We start from the raw sequence: 21519 nt of genomic DNA, 5'->3' as shown, positions 1-21519 counted from the left end.
GTGTGTTGAGTATACAGACTTTATTTGGACAACTTTTTCAGGAACATTCAGTGCACTTCAGTTAAACTGTATGTGGCCAGATCTATAGATACAGTAGAGTTCTGAGGTAATAGGATGGACTGATGAATAGGATGGTGGAAGATCACATTCTTGAATTCTCCTCCACTCCACAAAAACACTGGCTTACACATACTGTGTCCTGCATGGCCACTTAAGCAATCGCATGTTGCATGCAACTTCCATTCCCAATGGAAGTTACATGTGATGTGCGTTCACACAATAGCTCAGTATTTCAGTACTACCCTCTTACACAGCATGTTGCAGGGCCCTGCAACAGCATGGGTGGTTCTGCAAAGCCCACGTTGTGCTGTGTCTGTAAGTAGCCACTGTCTGCAAGTAGAAAACTAATATTCTTCGACGTGGTCTCTGTCTTCTACACAAATAGGCTATGCGCCTGCGCAGAGACCTTGTCAGAATCTAACACGCTTGATTCTCCTGCTTTGGGCGGGAACCCCATCCCCAGCTGCGCCACTCCTCATCCCCTCAGTCTTTCTTCGTCTGTGCTTGAGTAAGAATAGTGGAGTTTGCAGCTCGTCAATGAGTAGGATTAAGATATTCCTTTGTTGTTTTTTCTCTTTGCTTATTTGGTTTTTTCTTATTGTTTCTCCTTCTTTCTTCATGTAGTAGCCTTTTTTGTTCCTTACGATTTAGTTTTGCGGGTTTCCTCCCTATTTTGGAGCTCCAATCCCAGCCAGAATGGAGCGTGGTGGCCGGCCAGCCTTCGGTGTGAATGCCGGGCATGACAAACCTTAAGAAATGCATTCGCTATGGATCTAAGATCCCTTCCCCCGATACTCATACCGAGTGTCTATTGTGCCTGGGGGAATCCCATGTTGTCGAGACCTGTCTTCACTGCCAGAAGTTCACGAAGCAGGCTCGCAAAAATAGGGCTTCTCACCAGCATGCAGCCCTGTGGGATCTGGCTCTCTGGTCATCAGAAGCCTTGTCTCAGAAAGTGAAGATGGCCTCATCGGGACAATTGGAGCATGTGGTATCTGCTCCCGCAGAATCTGAAGTCCCAGCCTCGGTACCGGTATCGATGCCCTCAGCCACTATACCATTGACGGCTTCAAGTGAGCCCTTGCGCTCGGAAGATCATCCTCAGCGCCCAGCATCCATGGTACCTAAGTCCTCTATAGATCCATTTGAATTGGTACCGAAGCTGAAAAAGAAGAAGCTGAAGCTACATCATCAGATGCGGAAAGGAGGTTGCACTGCTTAGACGTTTGGAGGGCATTGTCCTTTTACGTTTAGAGGTCTGCTGAGTGGAGGAAATCTCCTTCCTTGTTCATTCTCTATGATGGGCCTCATATGCATCTACATGTGTCTGCCCAGTCCATGTCTAGATGAATTGTTTCCACAATTGAGCTTTGTTATCAGTTGGCTCATAAACAGTTGCCTGCTACAGTTAAGACACCCTCTGTTAGGTCCATGGCGGCCTTGGTGGCTTTTGATCGTGCGGTCCCGTTGGACACTATATGTCAGGCAGCTACTTGGGCTTTGCCCCATTCCTTTATCCATCATTATGCAATTGATACCAGGGCACGGAATGATGCTGTATTTGGCAGGAGTGTCCTGCAATCCATTTTCAGTTGATGTACTTGTTTCTGAATTAAAAATTTCTGGCAGATTATACTTCCCTCCTCTGGTGCTAGCCTGTTATGCGCCCATTTGTGTAGAAGACAGAGACCACGTTGAAGAGCTACAGGTTACTAACCTGTAACTTTGGTTCTTCTAGTGGTCATCTGTACATCTACATGCCCGCCCATCCTCCCCACGGGGTTCACTGAAGCTAGACTCTGTGACTGAGGGGATGAGCAGTGGCGCAGCCATATATAGCAGCTGGGGGCGGGGTTCCCGCCCAAAGCAGGAGAATCAAGCCTGATAGATTCCGACGAGGTCTCTGCGCAGGTGCATAGCCCATTTGTGTAGAAGTACAGAGGACCACTAGAAGAACCGAAGTTACAGGTGAGTAACCTGTAGTAAGTCAGGTGGATTGCATAGTGAAGTGTATGAATGATAGATACATGAATAAATGCCTCATTCCCTGGCTGCAGAAGTCATCAAACTGAATGTGTTCTTTTCATGTACTTTTGAAAAGCAAAGATCTGCAGCAAAAATAGGCCAGAGTCCTAGGAGCTCTTAGGTGTTCTGAAAACTATACAGTTTACTTAGGTTCCCTACTGTTGGATATGAAGTCCATCCTACATGTGTTTTCTTGGAAGTAAGTGCCATTGTGCATCCAATTATAGCATTAGAAACTACATTCTAGGCTTCTGTTTATTAAACTCTTAGTGGTGTCTTAGAAGTGGGATAGTGATTCCTTCTGTTTACAGCTTTACATTTTACTTTGAAATGCTTGAGTAATTTCCCCCCCCCCCACCTGCTTTTTAGTGAAATGTGAGTCAATATATTTTTATTTGCTACTCTTCTAGTGACTTTTTCAAGAGCCTCTGCTGTCTGGATTGTACATGTCTCTTTATACATTATTTATAGTTTCAAAATGTCTTTATTTAATTGAATAGGTACTTCACACCATTTTCAAACAACCTCAGGTGGCAGGTGTAATGACATACCAATACGCTGACCTTTAACTTCTAGATTTCTATTAAATCAGCCATATTTTACTTATGCATGTGTGGTGGGTTTTAATTTCTATATGATATAGCTGGGGAGTTATGTGACATTTTTTCTGAGCAGAAAGGAAAGGACTGTGCTGACACTCTTTACACAGAGTTTGTTTATTATTCAGTGCTCATTTTTCAAATCTCAAAATAGGAGAACATAGCGTATACCTCATTAGTTACTTGCACGGTCATCATTCAGGTGTGTGGTTTCTAATCACTATATTTGCTGTATACCTAACATTTCCAAAGAAAAACCAAAAAATAAAACCACCAAACAAAAAACATTTGCCATATATATATATATATATATATATATATATATATATATATATATACACAGAGAGAGAGAGAGAGAGAGAGAGAGAGAGAATAAAATACATTTTAAAATGAAAATATTAATACAAAATCCAAGCTCAGTGGATAATCTTGAACAAGACTGTTAGTGGCATCCTGACTAAATTATTCAATGGAAGTGAAATGGAAATGATATTAATAGGACAAATTAGTCATAACTAAGTTGTAGAGATGTGCATAAAACAGATTTTGCGTTCTGTTTTGAGCTCAAAATGAAACACAGATAGCCAAAACATTTCATCAAAACACTGCACAAACCTGAAATGTTTCCAGTATTTCGGCCATAGGGGGAAATTGGGAAACTCGAAACACTCCATTGTTCCCCATGGTAGCTCCTAGGGAACCCCAAAGTGGGTTGGATAGTAGGGCATGATGGGTGCTATCTACCACCCAACCCACAAAATAAAAGGGGAAGCAGGTGATTTTTAACACATTTTTAACCTTTTCCCCCAAACCCCATAGGATCCTATGAGAAAGGCTCAGAAAGGATTCCTGCTGGATTCTCAAAAATGGCATTGCATATAAGACCTGTGGGGAGGAGATCTGTGCTGCTTGCCAAAGGCTTGGGGGCACTTTTCACTGGCGAGTTGGCAAATGAGCTTGTACCTGTAGATGCCTAATAATAATAACTAATATTTATTTGTTTATCATCATCATCATTATTATGGGGGTCCTCAAACTTGTTGATGCTGTGACCCCCTAAAATGATATATAAAGGTACATCACACACACACACACACACACACACACACACACACACACACACACACACACCATGTTTAAAGCTAATGACTAACATCCTGACTAATGATGTGTAGACTAGAAACAAGTTCCTTGTACAAGAGTGGAAGAATGCCCACACTTTGGGAAAACAGCAGACCAGCACAGGGGCTTGTGCTTCATTGATGTTAGGAGCACACCCACTTTGTTAGGATGTCAACTATTGATTTGATTAGGCAGAGATAAATAAAGCACATTTACCTTTTAAATAAGGATAAGCTTGCTTTCTCCTACTTAGGTTTTCAAACTTGGGTTTTATGTTTGAGACTGTCAATCTAATTTCAGGCTCCAAGTTATTTTCACTAGATATTTGCTCCTTATAGCAGCAACTTCTAAAAACTTTGATTCACACAAGTAGGAATCAAGCAAGTCAAGTCTGTTCATGGCTTTCTCACTCAATTCTCTGTATTCCACTTCCATGCTAGTCCAAAATTCAGGAAGAGACATTGTCAAGAATAAAAAATGAAGAGCATGCTAGGACTTCTCTGAAGCATGGGGAGGCGGACAGGGGGGCAGGAGCTAAAACCACATGGATTCTCCACTGCTCACAAAGCCAAGGGCAGCACAGCAATGGCACTTCTTTGGCCACTCACTACATGAGCTCTACTGAGTGTCTCCCGATAGGGAGCTCCCCTCTCGCCTGTCAGCCAAAGAAGTGCAACTGCTGTGGCTGCCCTTGGCTTTGTGAGTGGCAGAGGAGCCACATAGTTCTTGGTTTGTGTCTCCATCTGCTTCCCATCATCCACACCTTTAACTTGTCGAGTAAGGCCCCTGCCATCCTGACAGCTTCCTCCTGAGTTACTTGGGACTCCCTTTTAAGTTGTTTGTGACCTCCTGGGGAGTCCTGACCACTAGTTGAGAACCCCTGAATTAATAATACGATTTCTAACCTAGTAGTTGTAGTAGTAATTATTGGTTGTATCTATCAAGGTAGACGGCACTTCACAGAGTGACTTGGCAAAAAAAAAAAAGAGGTTCTTATTCTCATTCATTATCTATCTATCTATCTATCTATCTATCTATCTATCTATCTATCTATCTATCTATCTATCTATCTCACCTTTCTTCCAAAGTTTTGCAATTTAAATGTTGACAGAGTGGGAAGGAAATCGAGAGACAAGGGTCAAAGGGATGAATATGAGCAAATGCAGTTACACATACTAGTTACACATTTTAGCCCAGAATCAGTAGGGGCTGATTCTGAACATATTATTTATTGATTTATTTAACACACTACATAAGAACAGCCCTGCTAGATCAGGCCCATGTCCCATCTAGTCCAGCATCCGGTTTCACACAGTGGCCCACCAGATGCCACTGAGAGCCTACAGGCAGGAGTTGAGGGCATGCCCTCTGAATACAAGCAAGTTACTTGGTCTCAGATACTGGTTGGTTTTGGAGATTTCACTGAAGTAGTAACAGATGGGGTGTAGCTACAATTGAACAATGATGGCAGGGCTGTCCTTAGGGAGCCCTGGCAGGGTGTGGGGGCCCAGGGAAAATCAGCCAGTATGGGGGCCCCTTCCAGTTAATTCTAACAGGTGTCAAAAGAGCAGGGCCAGGGCGTCACCCTGCTTGCCATGCCCTAAGGTCAGCCTTGATAGTGGGGTGGGGAGGGTGTCCCCTGTGCACCTGAGAGAGGGGGCCCATCTGCTAGGTGACAGCTTGCTCTTTGCTTTCCACTTCAATCCTTTCTGAAGAAGGCAGGGGGGGTCAATAAGGCAAACCATCTTATTTATATTTTTTCTATATAAACTGATTTGAGTACTGAAAAGCGGTATGTATATTTGTTGGAAGAGGAGGAGGGGCTCACTTTTTGTCCCAGGGCCCAATTATACTTTGCTGGGCCCCTGGCAACAGAGGAAACATGAGCCAGGGTTTCTACTTTACATTTTTGAGTCACATCTGCAGGAACGAAATAGGGTGGGCAGGTTCAAAGAACTTGAGCCCCCCAGCTCCTGAGGGGCCACCTGACCCGTCCCTCCCCACAAGCTCCAGCCAGCCCTCATCTCCCAGATGTGTTCATTGCTGTATATGCATGTTTTGTTTGTTCTCTACTTCACTTTGAGCGAGGGAGAGAATGATCAAAACACATGCCCAGCAACAAGCACAGCTGGGAAATCAGCTTTGGAGGGCTTGTGCGGCCCGCCCAGGGCTCTGGCTGCACTCCCTTGCGTGTGAAGACTCATGCAAGGGGGTGTGGCCAGAGCCCCAGAAGGGTGGCACGAGCTCTCCAGAGCTCATCCCAGCTGGTGTTTCATTGCTGGATGCATGTTTTTTTTCTTTCTCTCCCTTGAGATTGAGGGAGAGGAAGGAAAAGGCATCCAGCTTTAACAAAGCACCAGCTGAGAAACAAGCCCTGGAATATCTGCGCGGCCCTTCCAGGGCTCTGCCCTCTTCCATGCCCTCTTATGTGTTATGTCACACGCGCACTGCACCAACGTGCACCAAAGAAGAACCAACAGGGCTGCTGGGGAGGGATGTGAACCGGGCCCCCACTCCCCCAACAATGCCTCTGGGGAAATGTGCATTCTCTTATGCATCATATCCTCTCACTATGGAGGATATGAAAGATTGAGAAACACAGTAAGAAGAAATGCAAGTAACTCACACTGATATTATCCTCCACCTCTTAGAGTTGCTGTGAGGGAGAACAAACAAAAGACTCTCAAGAGTTTTGCATATATATATGCATAATAGCAACAACAAGTATTGGTTCAAGTATTGTGTTAATATCATTTTTGGTGTACTGTGAGGCCACTAGCAACAACAATTCAATTATTCTTGGGTTGGTATTTATATTCAGTAAAGTTCATTTTGGCCAGGCAATATTTTTAGATATTTAAAAAATGCGTTTCCACACCGTGCTGGGGGATTAGAGCCTTGAGGTCATCACCAAAACACATGCTTTTGTTTTCCCAGCTTACACCAATCTTTGTCTCAAGAAGTGAATCTTAAGGATCAGTTCAACTCCACTCTTATGACGTACGAAAAAGCACTGAAAAACAGAGAAGAGATTGTGTCTATGCTGCTGCTTCAAAATGAGGAGCTGGTGGCCCAGCTTCAGCAAGCCGTAGAAGAGAGAGCAAACATGGAATTAAAGTTCCAGCAGGCTTTAGAGACTTCACAAGAGGCCAGTGAAAAACTTCAAAAGTAAGTCAGTGGTCTTTGTTTTTGAGAAATGCCATTTGTCAACTAAACGGGTGGTTGTTCCTCTTCCTGTGACACAAAGTAGAGATTGAAGTAAAAGGACAGAGACCCCTAAACTTTTTTAAAAAGTGAGTCCAATCTTGTTTAAACAGTTCACCAGACTTAATAGCAGAGGCATTTCTTTTCAACGTTTACAGCAAAACAATTGTCTGTTCACAACTATAACAGAGCTTACATTCATACCATCCGCAGAAGAAACTGGATCTGTATATCCCACCCCCCACAAAAACAAGTTTTAGTAAATTACTGATTACAGGCTGTTACATATGAAGCACAAGCACCTCTTTCTTTAATCCTGCATATGCTATTGAAATGCAATACATTTCAGTTGAGGCAATTCACATGTTCAACTGTGAGACATCAAGTGGAGAGACATTGGTGTGTGTGTGTGTGTGTGTGTGAATCAGACCCTAGTGTCATATCCCCATCACTTCTTTGGCTGTACGCTGGGCACTAGAAGTGTCTAAAATGCTGAATGGAATAAACATATGTTAAAAAGGTGAGTATAAGAGGCAATAATCATGGGTGATTCTCTCACTGCAAAAACTAATTCTCTCCCCCATGTTGCTACTGCAGTTATTTAATGTTTGTGTCTTTATGTTCCATCAAAGGTATCATCTCATTGTCTAGCACGCACACTCATATACATACCAGAATATGGGGCTATTCTTGTGATCCTCCTCAGGTAGGAGGAACAGTCAGGCTGGTACAGGAGCCTTGGGCACTCCCAATTGGTGTTTGTGAGAATTCTGCAATCAAGGGAGGAAGATGGGGGAAATTATTGACTGTGAGCTGGGTATGGAGGCAGAAAGCATGGGGAGTGCTTTCCCATCACCCTCATGCTGGAGCAAGGTGCAAGTTCTGGGTTTGCTGCTGCTGCCGCCCATCTTCATATCCAGCTTGCAGAATATCATTTCCCCCTTCTCGTCTCTTGATTGTAGAATTCTCATGATCGCCTGCCGGGACTCGGGAGCATGCAAGGCTCCCATACCTAGCCTTACCGCTCTTACTACTCAGATAAGGATTGCAAGAACTAGTCCACTCTTTTTCTGTTTTCCTGTTTTCCTGTAATCATAAATTCTTTCTATGTTGGCTTGGTTTATCTTCCAGTATATTTCAACCCATCTGTGCATTGATCCTTCACCATTTCCCACTTTTTGAACCTGACATGTGGAAACTCAGCTTCTAATGTGCCATAGCACTTGGCTTTGGGCATTGTGGGGAATAACTGGAATATCGTTCTGCCTTGTGCTTCCTGTGTCTTGTGTTTCATTACTGCATCTAAAAGTGAACTTTCACTGCAGTGAGGTGCATGACTCCTGATGTAGGGACAACAGTGTGCACATGCCTCCAGAAAGAAGTGGAAGTGTGACAAAGAAGCATAGGGGAAAGTAACACCGATACATTTGCATTTCCTGTTTTTCCCACTTGAACATCCAAAGCCTTCAGCCGCAGCTACTAGTCTGGAATCAGACTATCAACATTCATAAGTAGCAGTTTTAGAGCATTTCAAATTACATCAAAATCAACATTGTTTAATGAAGAAAATAAAAACATGTTAAAATAGTTCAATGGTGGATGAAGACCAGCATTAAATTAACATTCTTCAAGAAAGAAGTTATGATGTAAAGGCTTACAAGTTTCTCCTTAACTCCATAGTTATAATTGCTACTTTGGATCAGCATCTTGTTATGTCTTGGCTTCCCACTTTGGTGCATGGGCAACCTGCTCTAATTGCCTATCCTTGGGCTTAAATAAAAAAGAGGAGAGCCGGCATGGCGTAGTTTTATTTATTATTTTTTCTGTATAAACTGCTTTCGGTATAAACTGCTTTGTTAAAAAGCGGTATATAAGTAGAAGTAGTAGTGGTAGTAACAGCAGCTGTTAGAGTGCTAAACTGGGACCAAGGAGAGGCGAGCTCAAACCCCCTTCATCCATAAAACTCACTGGGTGATTCTGGGCCAGTCACTTATCTCTCAACTTAATTTACATCACAGCATTGCTGTGAGGATAAACATAACCATATACTGGCCTCTGGGCTCCTCAGATGAAGCGCAGAATATAACTTTCTTGGATAACAAATCCTTTATCCGGAGCTCTTTACTAATAAATTGCACTGAATCTGGCTTTTTAGTATAATCCAGATTTAGGCTTTTTAAGGCAATTTGAGGTGGGTTTTTGAGGCACTTTGAAGAGCTTCCTTTCCTTTGTTTCTTACTTTGTGTCTTCGTTGTTTTTCTTCTTTGACTATCCTTTGGCTTACAGCTTCTTTTTGGTAGATACCAAGATCTGTCCCCATCCCATCCTCTGAGTCACTAGGTAACACAGTCATGGCAGCCAGTCAATGTTCCCTGTAACAGGGGTTCCCAAATGTTGACTACAACTCCCATCTTCCCTAGCTGCTATAGCCTTTGGCTGGGGATTTTGGGAGTTGTAGCCAACAACATCTGGGAATCCCTGTTACAGGAAACATTGTAGCCAGTCCCTCCATCCTCTTCCCAGTCCTCCTAGTTGAGTTGCACCTCTTGGCTTGTCTACTTTGCTTCTTCTTCCACAGTATTTTCCTTCTCATTACCTAGTATCACTTTAGAGAGAATGTCACACCTTCCATGTGCTAGCACATTTTTAGAGCCAGGTGAGCAGAAGCTTGATGATTAATGGTGGAAAATCTTTTTGCCTTCCAACAGCTTCCAGGCACAGCATCTCTCACAAGGTTCTGCTATTATATGTAGCCAGCTCCCTTTGCCAGAAGGGTCCAGCTGAAATAAAAGTGAATGCACCTTTTCCCCCTTCATGAAAGACTGAAGTAGTAGGTGTCTGAATGTTCATGTCACTTTAAGCTTAAATGTGTGCAGTCTCCCTGCACAAGAAGTCAATGCCAAAATCAATCTGCTTACCAAAATACCCGTCTAATCAAAAGCCAGGTTTTTATTGGCTGGTTTGCAACATGGATCAAATTAATAACAAACCTTGACTACATTCATAATAATTCTTGTCTCTTGATTGTTCAATATCTTGGGGAAATGATTGCAACACAGAGGGAAAAAGAGTGCTCAAAAGGTCATACAAATCTTTCCCACACAATTTTGAAATGTGAAGAATCTGAAAAGCCCTGAGACTGCATGAAGCTCAAACTTTGGCAGTGATTTTGCATTGCAAGTCATTCATTGTGCTAACTTTGCACCAACAATCGGATTTTGAAGTTCAGATTCTTATATTTGAATATTGTGAAATATTTAATTTGAGGCATGCCATTTTTTCACATTGAATTAACCACTTATATTTCAGGTTAATGTTCAGCTTTGGTGAAGACTGGCATTTTTCAACATGTGCAATGATTTTTACAGATGTCTAGTAGGTGGGAGATGGAATTTATCTGTCGAGTGCCCCATGTGTTCTTCTGCAATATTCCCAGGTACCTGGCCGAGGCAAAAGGAGCTCTCCAAAGCGTATGCATTGCCCAGCTGCAGTCCTTGTTGTGTGGCCACCCAGCATTCCTGCCTTTCCACTCAAGGAATCCTGGCAACCAACAAGGCCCCTGCAATAATGTTTTTGAGAATCGGTATGCCAGGAAACCTTTATGCTCTAAAGTCTAGAACTCAACTTGGAAACCCATTATTTGTTTCCTTTCTATGCAATAACAACACCTACTCAATTATTTGCTTCAAATAATAGCTATTTAGGAAGGAAACGTATAACAAAACAATTACACAAGAATTCTTTAGAAATCTCAGGACTTCTTCACACATTATATATTTGGACATAAATCTAGAAGCAAATACGTTTTCTCCAAGAGTAGCTGCAGTCTCATTTTCACTTTATATTTAAAGGTAGGTTGCAATGGTTCCCAGAGCATTCCTGCTTACCACTTATTTAGCCACTGTTTAGAGCCGCTTGGGACTGCCAAACCTGCGAATGACCTCTTGGAACAGCAACCAAGGGGTAAAACACAATATATGCCCAATGTCATAGAGCTAGGTGACAAAATGTTATTATATAATGATACTATTACACAATGACAGTCATGTGGATTTCAGTTAATTCCCAGTGATCGTCAGCTGAAAATTGGCTCATTTTAGAGCAGTGAATACAAAGGCCTTTTTGCTAGTGCTCATTGCTTTTTGATATTCTTTCTTTTTTCAGTTATTTTAGCAACAATTGTGAAACAGTTTCCACTGTTCGATGAATCTGTTTTATGTCTTGCGCAGTACACTCCTCTGCATGTTTACTTAGAAGTAAGCCTCTTTGTGCTCAGTGAGTTCCAGGGAAATGTGCATAGGACTGCAGACTTAACATTCTTTCTGTACATATTTAAGCTGCAGATATGTGCAGCACTCAAACTCTAGCAATTTGTATTTCTCTGCTAAACATTTTCCACATTTTCACACTAGTATGGCATGCCCACAACGGAGGGTGTACAATGGACTGCAGGAGCACCTATGTTAAAGGACCCCCTCTGGCACCAGAGGCAACATGGAAAGCCCCGCACCACCACCAGCATCAACTGGATCTAATCTGCAACAAGCACCAATTTCTCAACTCTCTGATCTTACTCATGCACCCCAAACTTCCCTGTGGAATGCAGTGCACACACCCCTTGATCTCTGCCATGGCATGTGGAACGCACTGCACTTTGGTCTGCCTCCCCACCCCATATCTCTCCACAATCCCTTCACCTGCAGCACACACCAAATTCCCCCATCTCTCCTTACCTGGCAGTGACAGCAGCCACAGCTTCCCCTCCTCCCACTCATCCTGCCTTGCCTTTTGCAAAAGCTGAAAGCATGGAAAGCAAGAGGAGGAACAGCTGTGGCAAAGCCGACACTGCCAGTTGGGTTGGGGTGGCATGGCTGCTGGCCTGTGAGGCAGTGGAGCAAGTGACATGGGTTCAGGGCTCCCCGTCAGTCTGCCACCTGCGACAGCTGCCTCACCATATCTCATTAGTGGGCCAGCCCTAGTGGACTGCTGAGGTGAATGACTTCACATTTATTCTCTGTTTCTGTCATTTGCAAAACCATGGAATGAAGATTTCAGTACTGTTTGGCTCTTACTTTCTCTGCTAGGAGCAACAGCCGCAGGAAGACAGTCCTTGAAACAGGAAATACCTCATTCAAGAGGGACTTCCTTTTATGGGGATTTGGAGTTTCTGGCAGGCACTGTTTAGGTACAACAATAGCTCTCTCTTCTGTACTTGCAGAGATCATTAGAGAATTTCCCCAATTCTCTCCAGTGTGTAGTTTGAAAGTGATCAGTGCTCTGATTCAGACATGGATCATCTGCAAAATGGGATGTCTCTATAAGCCGCCCTTTACAAGACACTTTGTACTCAGGTGTACTCAAGGATAAATTTCCTTGCATTGTATCAATTATAAAAAATTCATAGGAGCATTCTCTTTAGCTTTCTCTTTAAAGATATGTGAGGGGACCAATCCTTTTTAGCAGGGGACCAACCCTTTTGTCATCACTGCTTGTGTATATTTTAAACAGAAAAGCCAAAATTCACACTTCATAATTGATGAATCTATTTTGTACTCAAGTATCTTCTTGTAAGAAGTCACCCTTAAGATACATTTTACCAGTGTCTAAGTGGAAGTATTCCTGTGCCCATCCATGTGAATGGCAGATGTACAGAGTAGCACAGGAATGCACCTACCATTGAGGGGCAAACTTTGAAGAAAAGATTGAGGAGGAAATGAAAAGGAATGGAGAGATACAAGGGATTTGATACAGGTAGAGCCTTATGGAGATAAAAGGAAGTTTGATATTTGACCAGAATGCTTTTTTGGTCCACAGTGAAATACCCACCAATAGTTGCATCTGGGTACTTCTCTAAATCAACAAATGTTACTATTTAGCACAAATTAAGGTTGTTCTCATGATCAGCCCTACTGCATTAGGACAGGGCTAGCTCAGGTAGGGCTGGTCATGTGAAGTCCCATGATCACTTCTGATCCTACCACTCTTCCCTGGGTAGCCTTGAGTGCAAACCTGGCTTCTAGTGAGGTAGAAGGACAAGTGTACACCTCCTACCTCACTCACTGGTCATGTGAGTTGCCATGCTGCTGGCAGCCATCTTAACCACAGAGCTGTGGGGGAGGAGTAACAAGGCAGCATATCTGACCTGACTTCCTTCCCCCTCTCACAATTGCTGCTTGTCCCACCACCACAACACTTGTGTGGGTGCATAGGCGGAGAAGCCCTATTCCTGCCTTCCCTCAGGGTCCCCCTCCCCACAATTTGGTCATGTGAACAACCTTACTGTTTCACTGAATAATATACAAAAGTGTCAAAATCCCTGCTCAGAAAAGAATTACATCTAATGGTATATCTGCACACAATATATCCCTGATTACAGTTCATTATGACATGCTAAACAGCAGGGTATTTTGAATGACATGGGAAAAGCCATTTAAAAAAATAATATTATAAGACTGAGTTCACACTTTCACAAGGATCCTGGTTAAAAAGTTTACCAGGATTAGTGAGCCCTGTGGGGCTGATCGTGACAAGCCAGAATTTCAGAGCAATCCTGGTCGAACTGCTCTGGTTAAGCTGCATTTTACTAGGATAAATAACCAGGATTGAATCCTGATGCTCTATCCTGGTTAAATGTTGGTCAACCTTTTAACCAGGATCCTCGTGATTGTGTGAACCTAGCCTAAGAGAGATGTCTTCGGCCTGTTGGACAGAGGAGTTAGCCAGTTTTGCTTTCATTGCCATCAGTATTGCTCAGCTCAGAGCATATCCCTACGTTTTGGACAGTCCCCAAGGAGGCTTTTTGGGGATGTGGAGGGTTCTTTGGGGAGGAGACAAGGGAGTTGCCTTCTGCAAGTTTCTTTGCACTTAAATTTCTTTGGACACAAACCAATGAAACAGCAAAGATAAATTGCTGCATATACAAGGGCCATATACTTTGAAAAGCTCAGTATGAACACAGCTCAGTCCAGTGAGCCATGAATCAGGGTAGATAACTGTGTAACCACACTCCTGTAAGTATCCTATTCCTCTTTTTTAAAAAAAATTGTGTTAAAATAATTTGCTGTTATAATAGAGTAGTTGTGTATCATCCAGGATTATCTCAGAGGAAATTTTCGAGCTTTGCTATAATCCTCCCGAACCAGGAGTGCTGTAATGGACCTGAAGATATAACCTGAACCATGCTAACTCCAACATCAGCTTTTATGAAAAGAATTAATTCAATTTGACATGCTTAACTACTCAGGAAAATGTCTGCCAGGTTAGTTAATGCTAAAGTCAGCCTTCTGAGCCTGTAGCAAAATTAAACAGCTTGGCAAAGTCTTTTGACAACAACAGCATGCCCTTTTTATCAAGAAATTGTGGAAATGCTCACTGCATCTTTTCAGCACCCACAGTCGTCCACCCCATCTTATAATTCAACCTGCAAACAGATTAAGCAGCTGAGTTTGTGGAAAGTGTGTTTACTTTGAACTAAGAACCCTTGTGTGGCACTATAGAGATTCCACTGACACCTCAGGCAGAGCCACACAGACAGTTCTTACTCATCAGCAGGGAAACCAGGCTCAGAATTCACCATTGCTTTGTGACTTCAATTGCTCCATACAAATCAGTGTTATGCAATTAGGCATGAACTACTTTTGCTAGGCTTTTTTTTTTTAATGAAGATGGAGATAAAATATTCAACTTTTTTTTTAAGGGAACTCTGAGACCACCATACTGAAAGGCTTCGTAATATGCTACATTTGGTTTTTAGTTAATCAGTTTGTTTTTGCTTTGTTTTGTTTTGTTTTTTGCTTTCCTGAAAAGCTAGTTATGGACCACTTGGGTAAGAACTGTAGTAAGAAATCATGCACTTTTTTTTGCTCAAGTAAAGTTCTAAGTGTGTGTCTTGCATAAAAAATCATGAAACACAAAGTAAGCAAACAGCATTTCCCAGCATCCCGTCGTATTAAGCTATTAAGAGTTAAATACATCAAGAAAGATTTCAAATAGTGTAATACACATTTGAGAGCAAGTCCCTTATTCCATTTTTAGCTGTTGACTTGAACAATATGATAGTCCTTTGACCATCCTTGTAGTAATTAAGAAACAATTGTTTAAACATTAGGCTGTTTACTATAAAGCATGTTAGCAAAAGTTTAGCATAGGTTCTATCTTCTTCTTCTTCTTCTTTTAAAGATATAGCTATAATTTCTCCTTCCAAGGGAAATCTGTGCTGATTCACACAACTTCTGGGCTCATTGCAGCCACCTTTGTCAGGCCAGTTCCACATTCATGGCAAGATGCATTTCAGAAGCTTGAAAGTGTTGTGTGCTGACACCACCAACACCACAAAGAGAGCTGGCTTGCAGTATCATACAAAACTACAGCTTATGCTTAAGTCACAAACATTCTTATTACAAGCAAGGAATTTATCAAGGGCTGAAAAAGAAACCAGCCAGCATGAGCAACAACGTGAATCAGTCCTCACCATATTTGTTCATGTATATATTTTCTAGTTGTAAACCTGACAAGTTTACTTGTCAAATGTTACAGAAAATACAGGAGAAACTCGGAAAATTAGAATATTGGGCAAAAGTCCATTAATTTCAGTAATGCAAATTAAAAGGTGAAACTGATATATGAGACAGACGCATTACATGCAAAGCGAGATAAGTCAAGCCTTAATTTGTTATAATTGTGATGATCATGGCGTACAGCTCATGAAAACCCCAAATCCACAATCTCAGAAAATTAGAATATTATATGGAACCAATAAGACAAGGATTGAAGAATAGAACAATATCGGACCTCTGAAAAGTATAAGCATGCATATGTATTCAGTACTTGGTTTGGGCCCCTTTTGCAGCAATTACTGCCTCAATGCAGCGTGGCATGGATGCTATCAGCCTGTGGCACTGATGAGGTATTATGGAAGACCAGGATGCTTCATTAGCGGCCTTCAGCAATTCTGCATTGTTTGGTCTCATGTCTCTCATCCTTCTCTTGGCAATGCCCCATAGATTCTCTATGGGGTCAGGTCAGGCGAGTTTGCTGGCCAATCAAGCACAGTACACTGTATACTTTTCAGAGGTCTGATGTTGTTCTGTTCTACAATCCTTGTCTTCTTGGTTCCATGTAATATTCTAATTTTCTGAGATTGTGGATTTGGGGTTTTCATGAGCTGTACGCCATGATCATCACAATTATAACAAATTAAGGCTTGACTTATCTCGCTTTGCATGTAATGCGTCTGTCTCATATATCAGTTTCACCTTTTAATTTGCATTACTGAAATTAATGGACTTTTGCACGATATTCTAATTTTCCGAGTTTCTCCTATACATGGCCAGCCTGTGATAGAAATGAAGCAGGTAGTGTTTTGCTTCAGCACAGGAAGCAACCATGTAAAACAAGTGGTCCACTTGGATGTGAGATAAATCCCTTGGCAATATAGTTCTTACTATTCACCAAGATCCTTTTGCAAGGTTATAGCTGTTGGTCTGGCCCTTTGAATCACATCTCTTCTGTGATGTTCCCAGTTCATGATGGCACTGCACATATATGGGCATCCAGCATTTAAATGAATTGTACAGCTGAGAGTCAGAAGGAAGGCAGGCAATAAAATCTATTTTCTGATAAAATTTGTGAGGCATTCAGATCCATTCATATGAACTGAGCTTTCTAAATTAATTTTAGTAGGTTAAAGCTTGTATCTGTAATATGTTACATATAAGTGAATTCTGGAGGCTTTTGATTCATGTGTATAAAATGCAGCTATATATTCATTTTGGTATAGGGAATTGCATGGTTGCTGAAAAAAACGCTACTGCTAACTTGGACATGCACTCAAACATTTTGTACAGCACATAACTACTTCTTTTGGGTGCAGTTCTAATCACTAAAGTCAGTAGGAAATGTGCCATTTTCTTCACCAGGTTATAGATTTTACCTATCATGAGTCTTAATATTCGTGGAAGTGGTTTGTAATATTATCTGGGTAAAGCAATTTTCTTGCTGCCTAGTTTGAAACCCAGTGCTATATTAATTTAGAATTATAAACATTATTGATTGCTTTTTTATAATGCTAGCTGAAATAAATAACCTTAGTAATTATAAGGTGGACCAGAATGGCTTTGAATTGAAGGAGAATACTACCTAAGGAATTTGTCACCAAGAGTCAAAGCATGCTTATTTTATACCAAGAGGATTTTTTCAAGTCATATGGTACTTCTTTTGATAGTCCTCATTCATTAAACTAGTTCATCCACTACTTTAGCAACTAGTGGAATGCATCTCCTAGCCAAAGGGGTCAGTCCCAAGTGGAGAATGTAAACTGAAACAATGAACTATTACTCTTAGTTCATTGGTGTCTTTGTCAGCAAAGTAGGATGTAAACCTGACCTTTGTGTTGTTGCTGTGGAATAGGATTGAAAGCAAGATCATATCCAATTGTTAATATAAAGAGTAATATGATATTTCTCAGAATATATTAACATTATTTTAAGATTAATTGGACTTCAAATCCATGTGATTAGATTTTTAAAAAATATTTATTTCTAAGATTCTTCCTCAAAACACATTCACTCAGGAGTGAGTTCTAATTTATTTTAATACAACTTATTTCCAAGTAAATGTGGCATTAATTTGTGTTGGTGCAATGAGTATGTGTGATATCTGTGTATGGAAACATACAGATGGATAAGTTAACATCCATGTGCATAGTCATACATATCAAAAGATATGTCATATGGTGAAAAATAGCACACACACACAAATAAATTAGCAAAGCAACAGCTCCTGTGGAACTTGTTGCAACTTAATTTTCGTATTCTTGACATTTTCCTAAAGCATTCCAGTAATATAAGTGCAAGACTAAATTGGTTTTATACCCTTGCTAATTTGGCAAAGAGGCACGTTTTAACGTGGTGATTCTCTTTATTTAGCAAGAGGAGAGTAACTGTCCCTATTCACCCCCAGCACAGCACCTCCAGAGACAGTTGCTGGTGTCTATCTTATGTTTCTTTTAGATTGTGAGCCCTTTGGGGACAGGGATCCATTTTATTTATTTATTATTTCTCTGTGTAAACCACCCTGAGCCATTTTTGGAAGGGCGGTATAGAAATCAAATAAATAAATAAATAAATAAATAAATAAATAAATAAATAAATAAATAAATAATACCGCCCTTCAGATAGGGCGTAATAAATGTAATAAATAAATCAGACTAGAGTTCAGTACAAGTTAGCATTTTATTTTGCCAAGAAATATAGTACTTGTTATAAATCTTATTTTTAGATATACATAAGATTAGCATCATTTCATATTTACCATATATAATAATTGCATACATTGCCATTCTATTTATCTTTTGCACATTTAGCATGAAAACATAAGACATGTGTCATGTTTCAGAATGTTTAATTTTTTCACATTTTTGCCTGGGCTGATGCATATTTCTGCTATTTTGTGTGTGTTATGCTGCTGTTGTACACATGAAATGTGCATAAAAATCACCTTGGAGCAATCTGTTCAATAGGTGTTAGCATTTTCTTCCACTGAAAGTAAAACTAATCTGCCTTCTGAGCGCAGGAATTGTGTGCATTTCACACCAATGTCCAAGACATTCTCCAGCGCCCACTGGAGGGTATAATCTTTCCCAGAATGATCTGAGCAGCGCAGTTCAAGAACAAGAATGAATCTTTGAATAATCACACCACAATGTGAGGTGACCCTCAGACAGGGGACTGACCAGTTACCCATATGGGTTTGGGGAGAGGCACTCTGATGTTCTTTTTTGACACAGCTGTGAGAAGAATGTGGCTAAGACCCAGTAGTCTTTCTGGAGTATAGCTGGCAAAGGAAGCCATGAGGGGAAGAAAATTTAACACATGGGTGTAAGAGCTTCAGCTTCATTGATTCGATCTGAGGGGAATGCCTAATGACTGGAAGAATCAACCTTGGCAATGAAAACACAAAGCTCTTTTCATCAATTCAAACTCGGACTCTAAAGCTGCAGATGGTTACCTCCAGCATTGCCTATTCAGTGTGAGGTTTTATAAAATGGCACTTTGCTGAATACTAATAGATCAAAACAAAGATTTAATTACATAAAGATGGGTTGTTCATTTTTAAATGAGGATACAGGTCAGTGTCTCAGAAAAGGATAATATGAGTATCTTTGATATGTAGGTCTAAAGTCTTTCTGAGATTTTTAACTGCAAACATTCTATCATTAAAGTACAGATTGTATTCTGTAGAGCACAATGTCTATTAAATAGGAAGCAGGCTCAAAGCAGGGCTTCTGGATATCTATGCTGATCCCCCTCCCCCTTTTTTCTTTTCTTTTCTCCCCCCCCCCCCACTTGAATAATACCAGTTTGTGAATGGCCTTCCTGAAGCAAAATAGAATGTCTAAATATATTTGTTATACACTTGTTATACACTTGTAGCGTATGCCTTAAATCTTCCTTTAAAAATCACAATACACCAGGTTAATAAAATTGTAGATTGTTACATTACCAGATGAAGCAACTTTATGTGAAATAAGAAATAGTTGCTTAGATTTGGGGAAATGACTTACCTTTTGAGAACTTCAGAACACTTTTTTAAATTGCAGAAATTCTATTTTTCATCTTTTAATGAGTTTTATCAGCATTATTTCACTGTATCATTAAATTCTCTTGTTTTATAGTTAATGTGATTCTTGCATTTAATGTGGAAATTCAGTTTTTAGGGCTCAGTTGTCCACTGGTTGGTTTAAAAAAAGACCATTCAATTGACATCAATAAGAAGTTTGCATCTTCATGTCAAGGAATACGTTTGCTTCATTAGAAACACTATGATGTTTAACTGGAAAACAAATAACACACGCACACCCCGAAAACTGAAGGCAGTTTAGGAAACGGATTGCTGCTTGAGTTTGTACACTAATCCAACTTTTGCCTTTCACAAACAGGTTTTGCAGAGTTTAGTATTGTTTAAAAAACCTGTCACCTGTTTGATCAGAGGTGAGAGCAGCATCAAAATATGTTATACACCACTATGTTGTACACCTCACTCAACCCACCGTCAAATGCAGTGGGGGCTCAAGGCCTCTGTGCATCTGAGGCAGGGTGCCAAATGCCATTCCCCTTATATGCCCCCTCCTCCACATCTCCCCCCCACCCTTTTTTTGTAAAGCAATACGGGGGGACACTTGCTATCTCATTCATGCTTGAGTAATTGGCTGCCTGCCTGCAGTGACCACCACAACTCACCTCACAGAAGGGCAGCCCCTGGTCAGATGCCATAATAATTACTGTGCTGCCACCCAAAATGTACATTTGTGCATTGAAAAAATTGTGCAACTTGCTCCATATGTCCAGTGAAGTTTCTCATGAAGTAGCCACACAGCAAACTGCTTCTGAAGCAGAGAAGAAATTCAGAAGCAATTTGTGACATGGCACCATATTTGGGTGGAGGAGGTAATCTAGATACAAAACCAAAATTGTGTTTTTGTAGTGCTGCCATTATTGATACATTTTAAATAGTCACATGAAGCTGACATAGCATTTTGAACCTTGGATTAGTTGTACAGTTCTGCCAACTGAGGATCTACCAGCAGTTTATAGCAGCTCAGGCATAGTTACGGTTGACATCTGTGCCACTTTGACTAGTGTTCTACTTTAGGCCTACAAATTTGAGGCACTAGTCAGAGTTCATAAACACAGTGGTGGGGGAAGGAGGGCTTTCACATAATTTAATCTTAAGAGAGTTTGGAGAAAGACGGAGGCATTTGAAGAGTCATAGGCCATTCACACAACTTACTAGGCGGGTTGGCATAGGGAAGGCTTCTTCCCAGATGATTATTTTTTGCTTGGTGAGAGCGCAGAGTGTGCTCCCACACGATTCCCACTACTCCATGCAACATGGAGCAGGGCGGATTGCTCTGAGGCTGGGGCTCATGGTCCCGGCCTCTGGGTATCCCGCAGTGCATAAAACTTCAGTCCATGCGCAGTAAAGTAGCCATAGAACTTCATATGTTTTAATCTTTATCTGGCTTAATTGTACAAATGCCCTTCCCAAAACACTGGTTTGGACCGGAGTATCTGCTTAATATCTTCCACAGCAAAGACAAATTTTAAGGCTCCTTGGAGGAAGAGCAGGATATAAATATAAAAATAAATAAATAAGTAAGTAAATAAGTAAGTAAATAAATAAATTAAATTAAACTAAATATTGACACTGTGAAAAACACTAGTTTATTCTCACAGCCCCACTGGCTTTCCAGAATAATAATTGTTTTTGTCTTTATTTTAAAAAAACCCATTAGAATGAAGTCCTGTGTTGTGAGGTTAGGGAAGGAAGTGTGTTGTTTACTGCCTTGATCTCCTCCTCTTGTTGCCCCATTCACTCAGGTGTTTAACTTGCCTGCTTCTTTGTCTTTTTCTTGATGCTTCCTCACTGGGACTATAATGCTAATTGCTGAGACTATCTTGTGCTCACAGACCTGCAAACTATTCCTTATTGTAGTCAGCTAAGGTAAGAG

General features: G+C 41.0%; 1 protein-coding gene across 13 annotated transcripts in view; it reads left to right on the top strand.

The window, feature by feature from the left end:
* MIPOL1 (mirror-image polydactyly 1) overlaps positions 1 to 21519 on the top strand; it is a 324358-nt gene that overhangs the window by 279308 nt on the left and 23531 nt on the right. For 12 of the 13 annotated variants that reach the window (XM_053275029.1, XM_053275075.1, XM_053275066.1 and 9 more), the window contains one exon: positions 6744 to 6974. In XM_053275029.1, the coding sequence (XP_053131004.1) occupies positions 6744 to 6974 (231 nt within the window). Of the gene's footprint in view, positions 1 to 6743; positions 6975 to 8141; positions 8283 to 21519 lie in introns of those variants that run through there. The other variant, XM_053275020.1, reaches the window with a different exon arrangement.

Source organism: Hemicordylus capensis, chromosome 1 (genome assembly GCF_027244095.1).
Source record: "Hemicordylus capensis ecotype Gifberg chromosome 1, rHemCap1.1.pri, whole genome shotgun sequence".
NCBI classification, from domain to species: Eukaryota; Metazoa; Chordata; class Lepidosauria; order Squamata; family Cordylidae; genus Hemicordylus; species Hemicordylus capensis.
The sequence above is the reverse complement of the archived record's forward strand: the minus strand, read 5'-3'. Positions and strand labels throughout refer to the sequence as shown.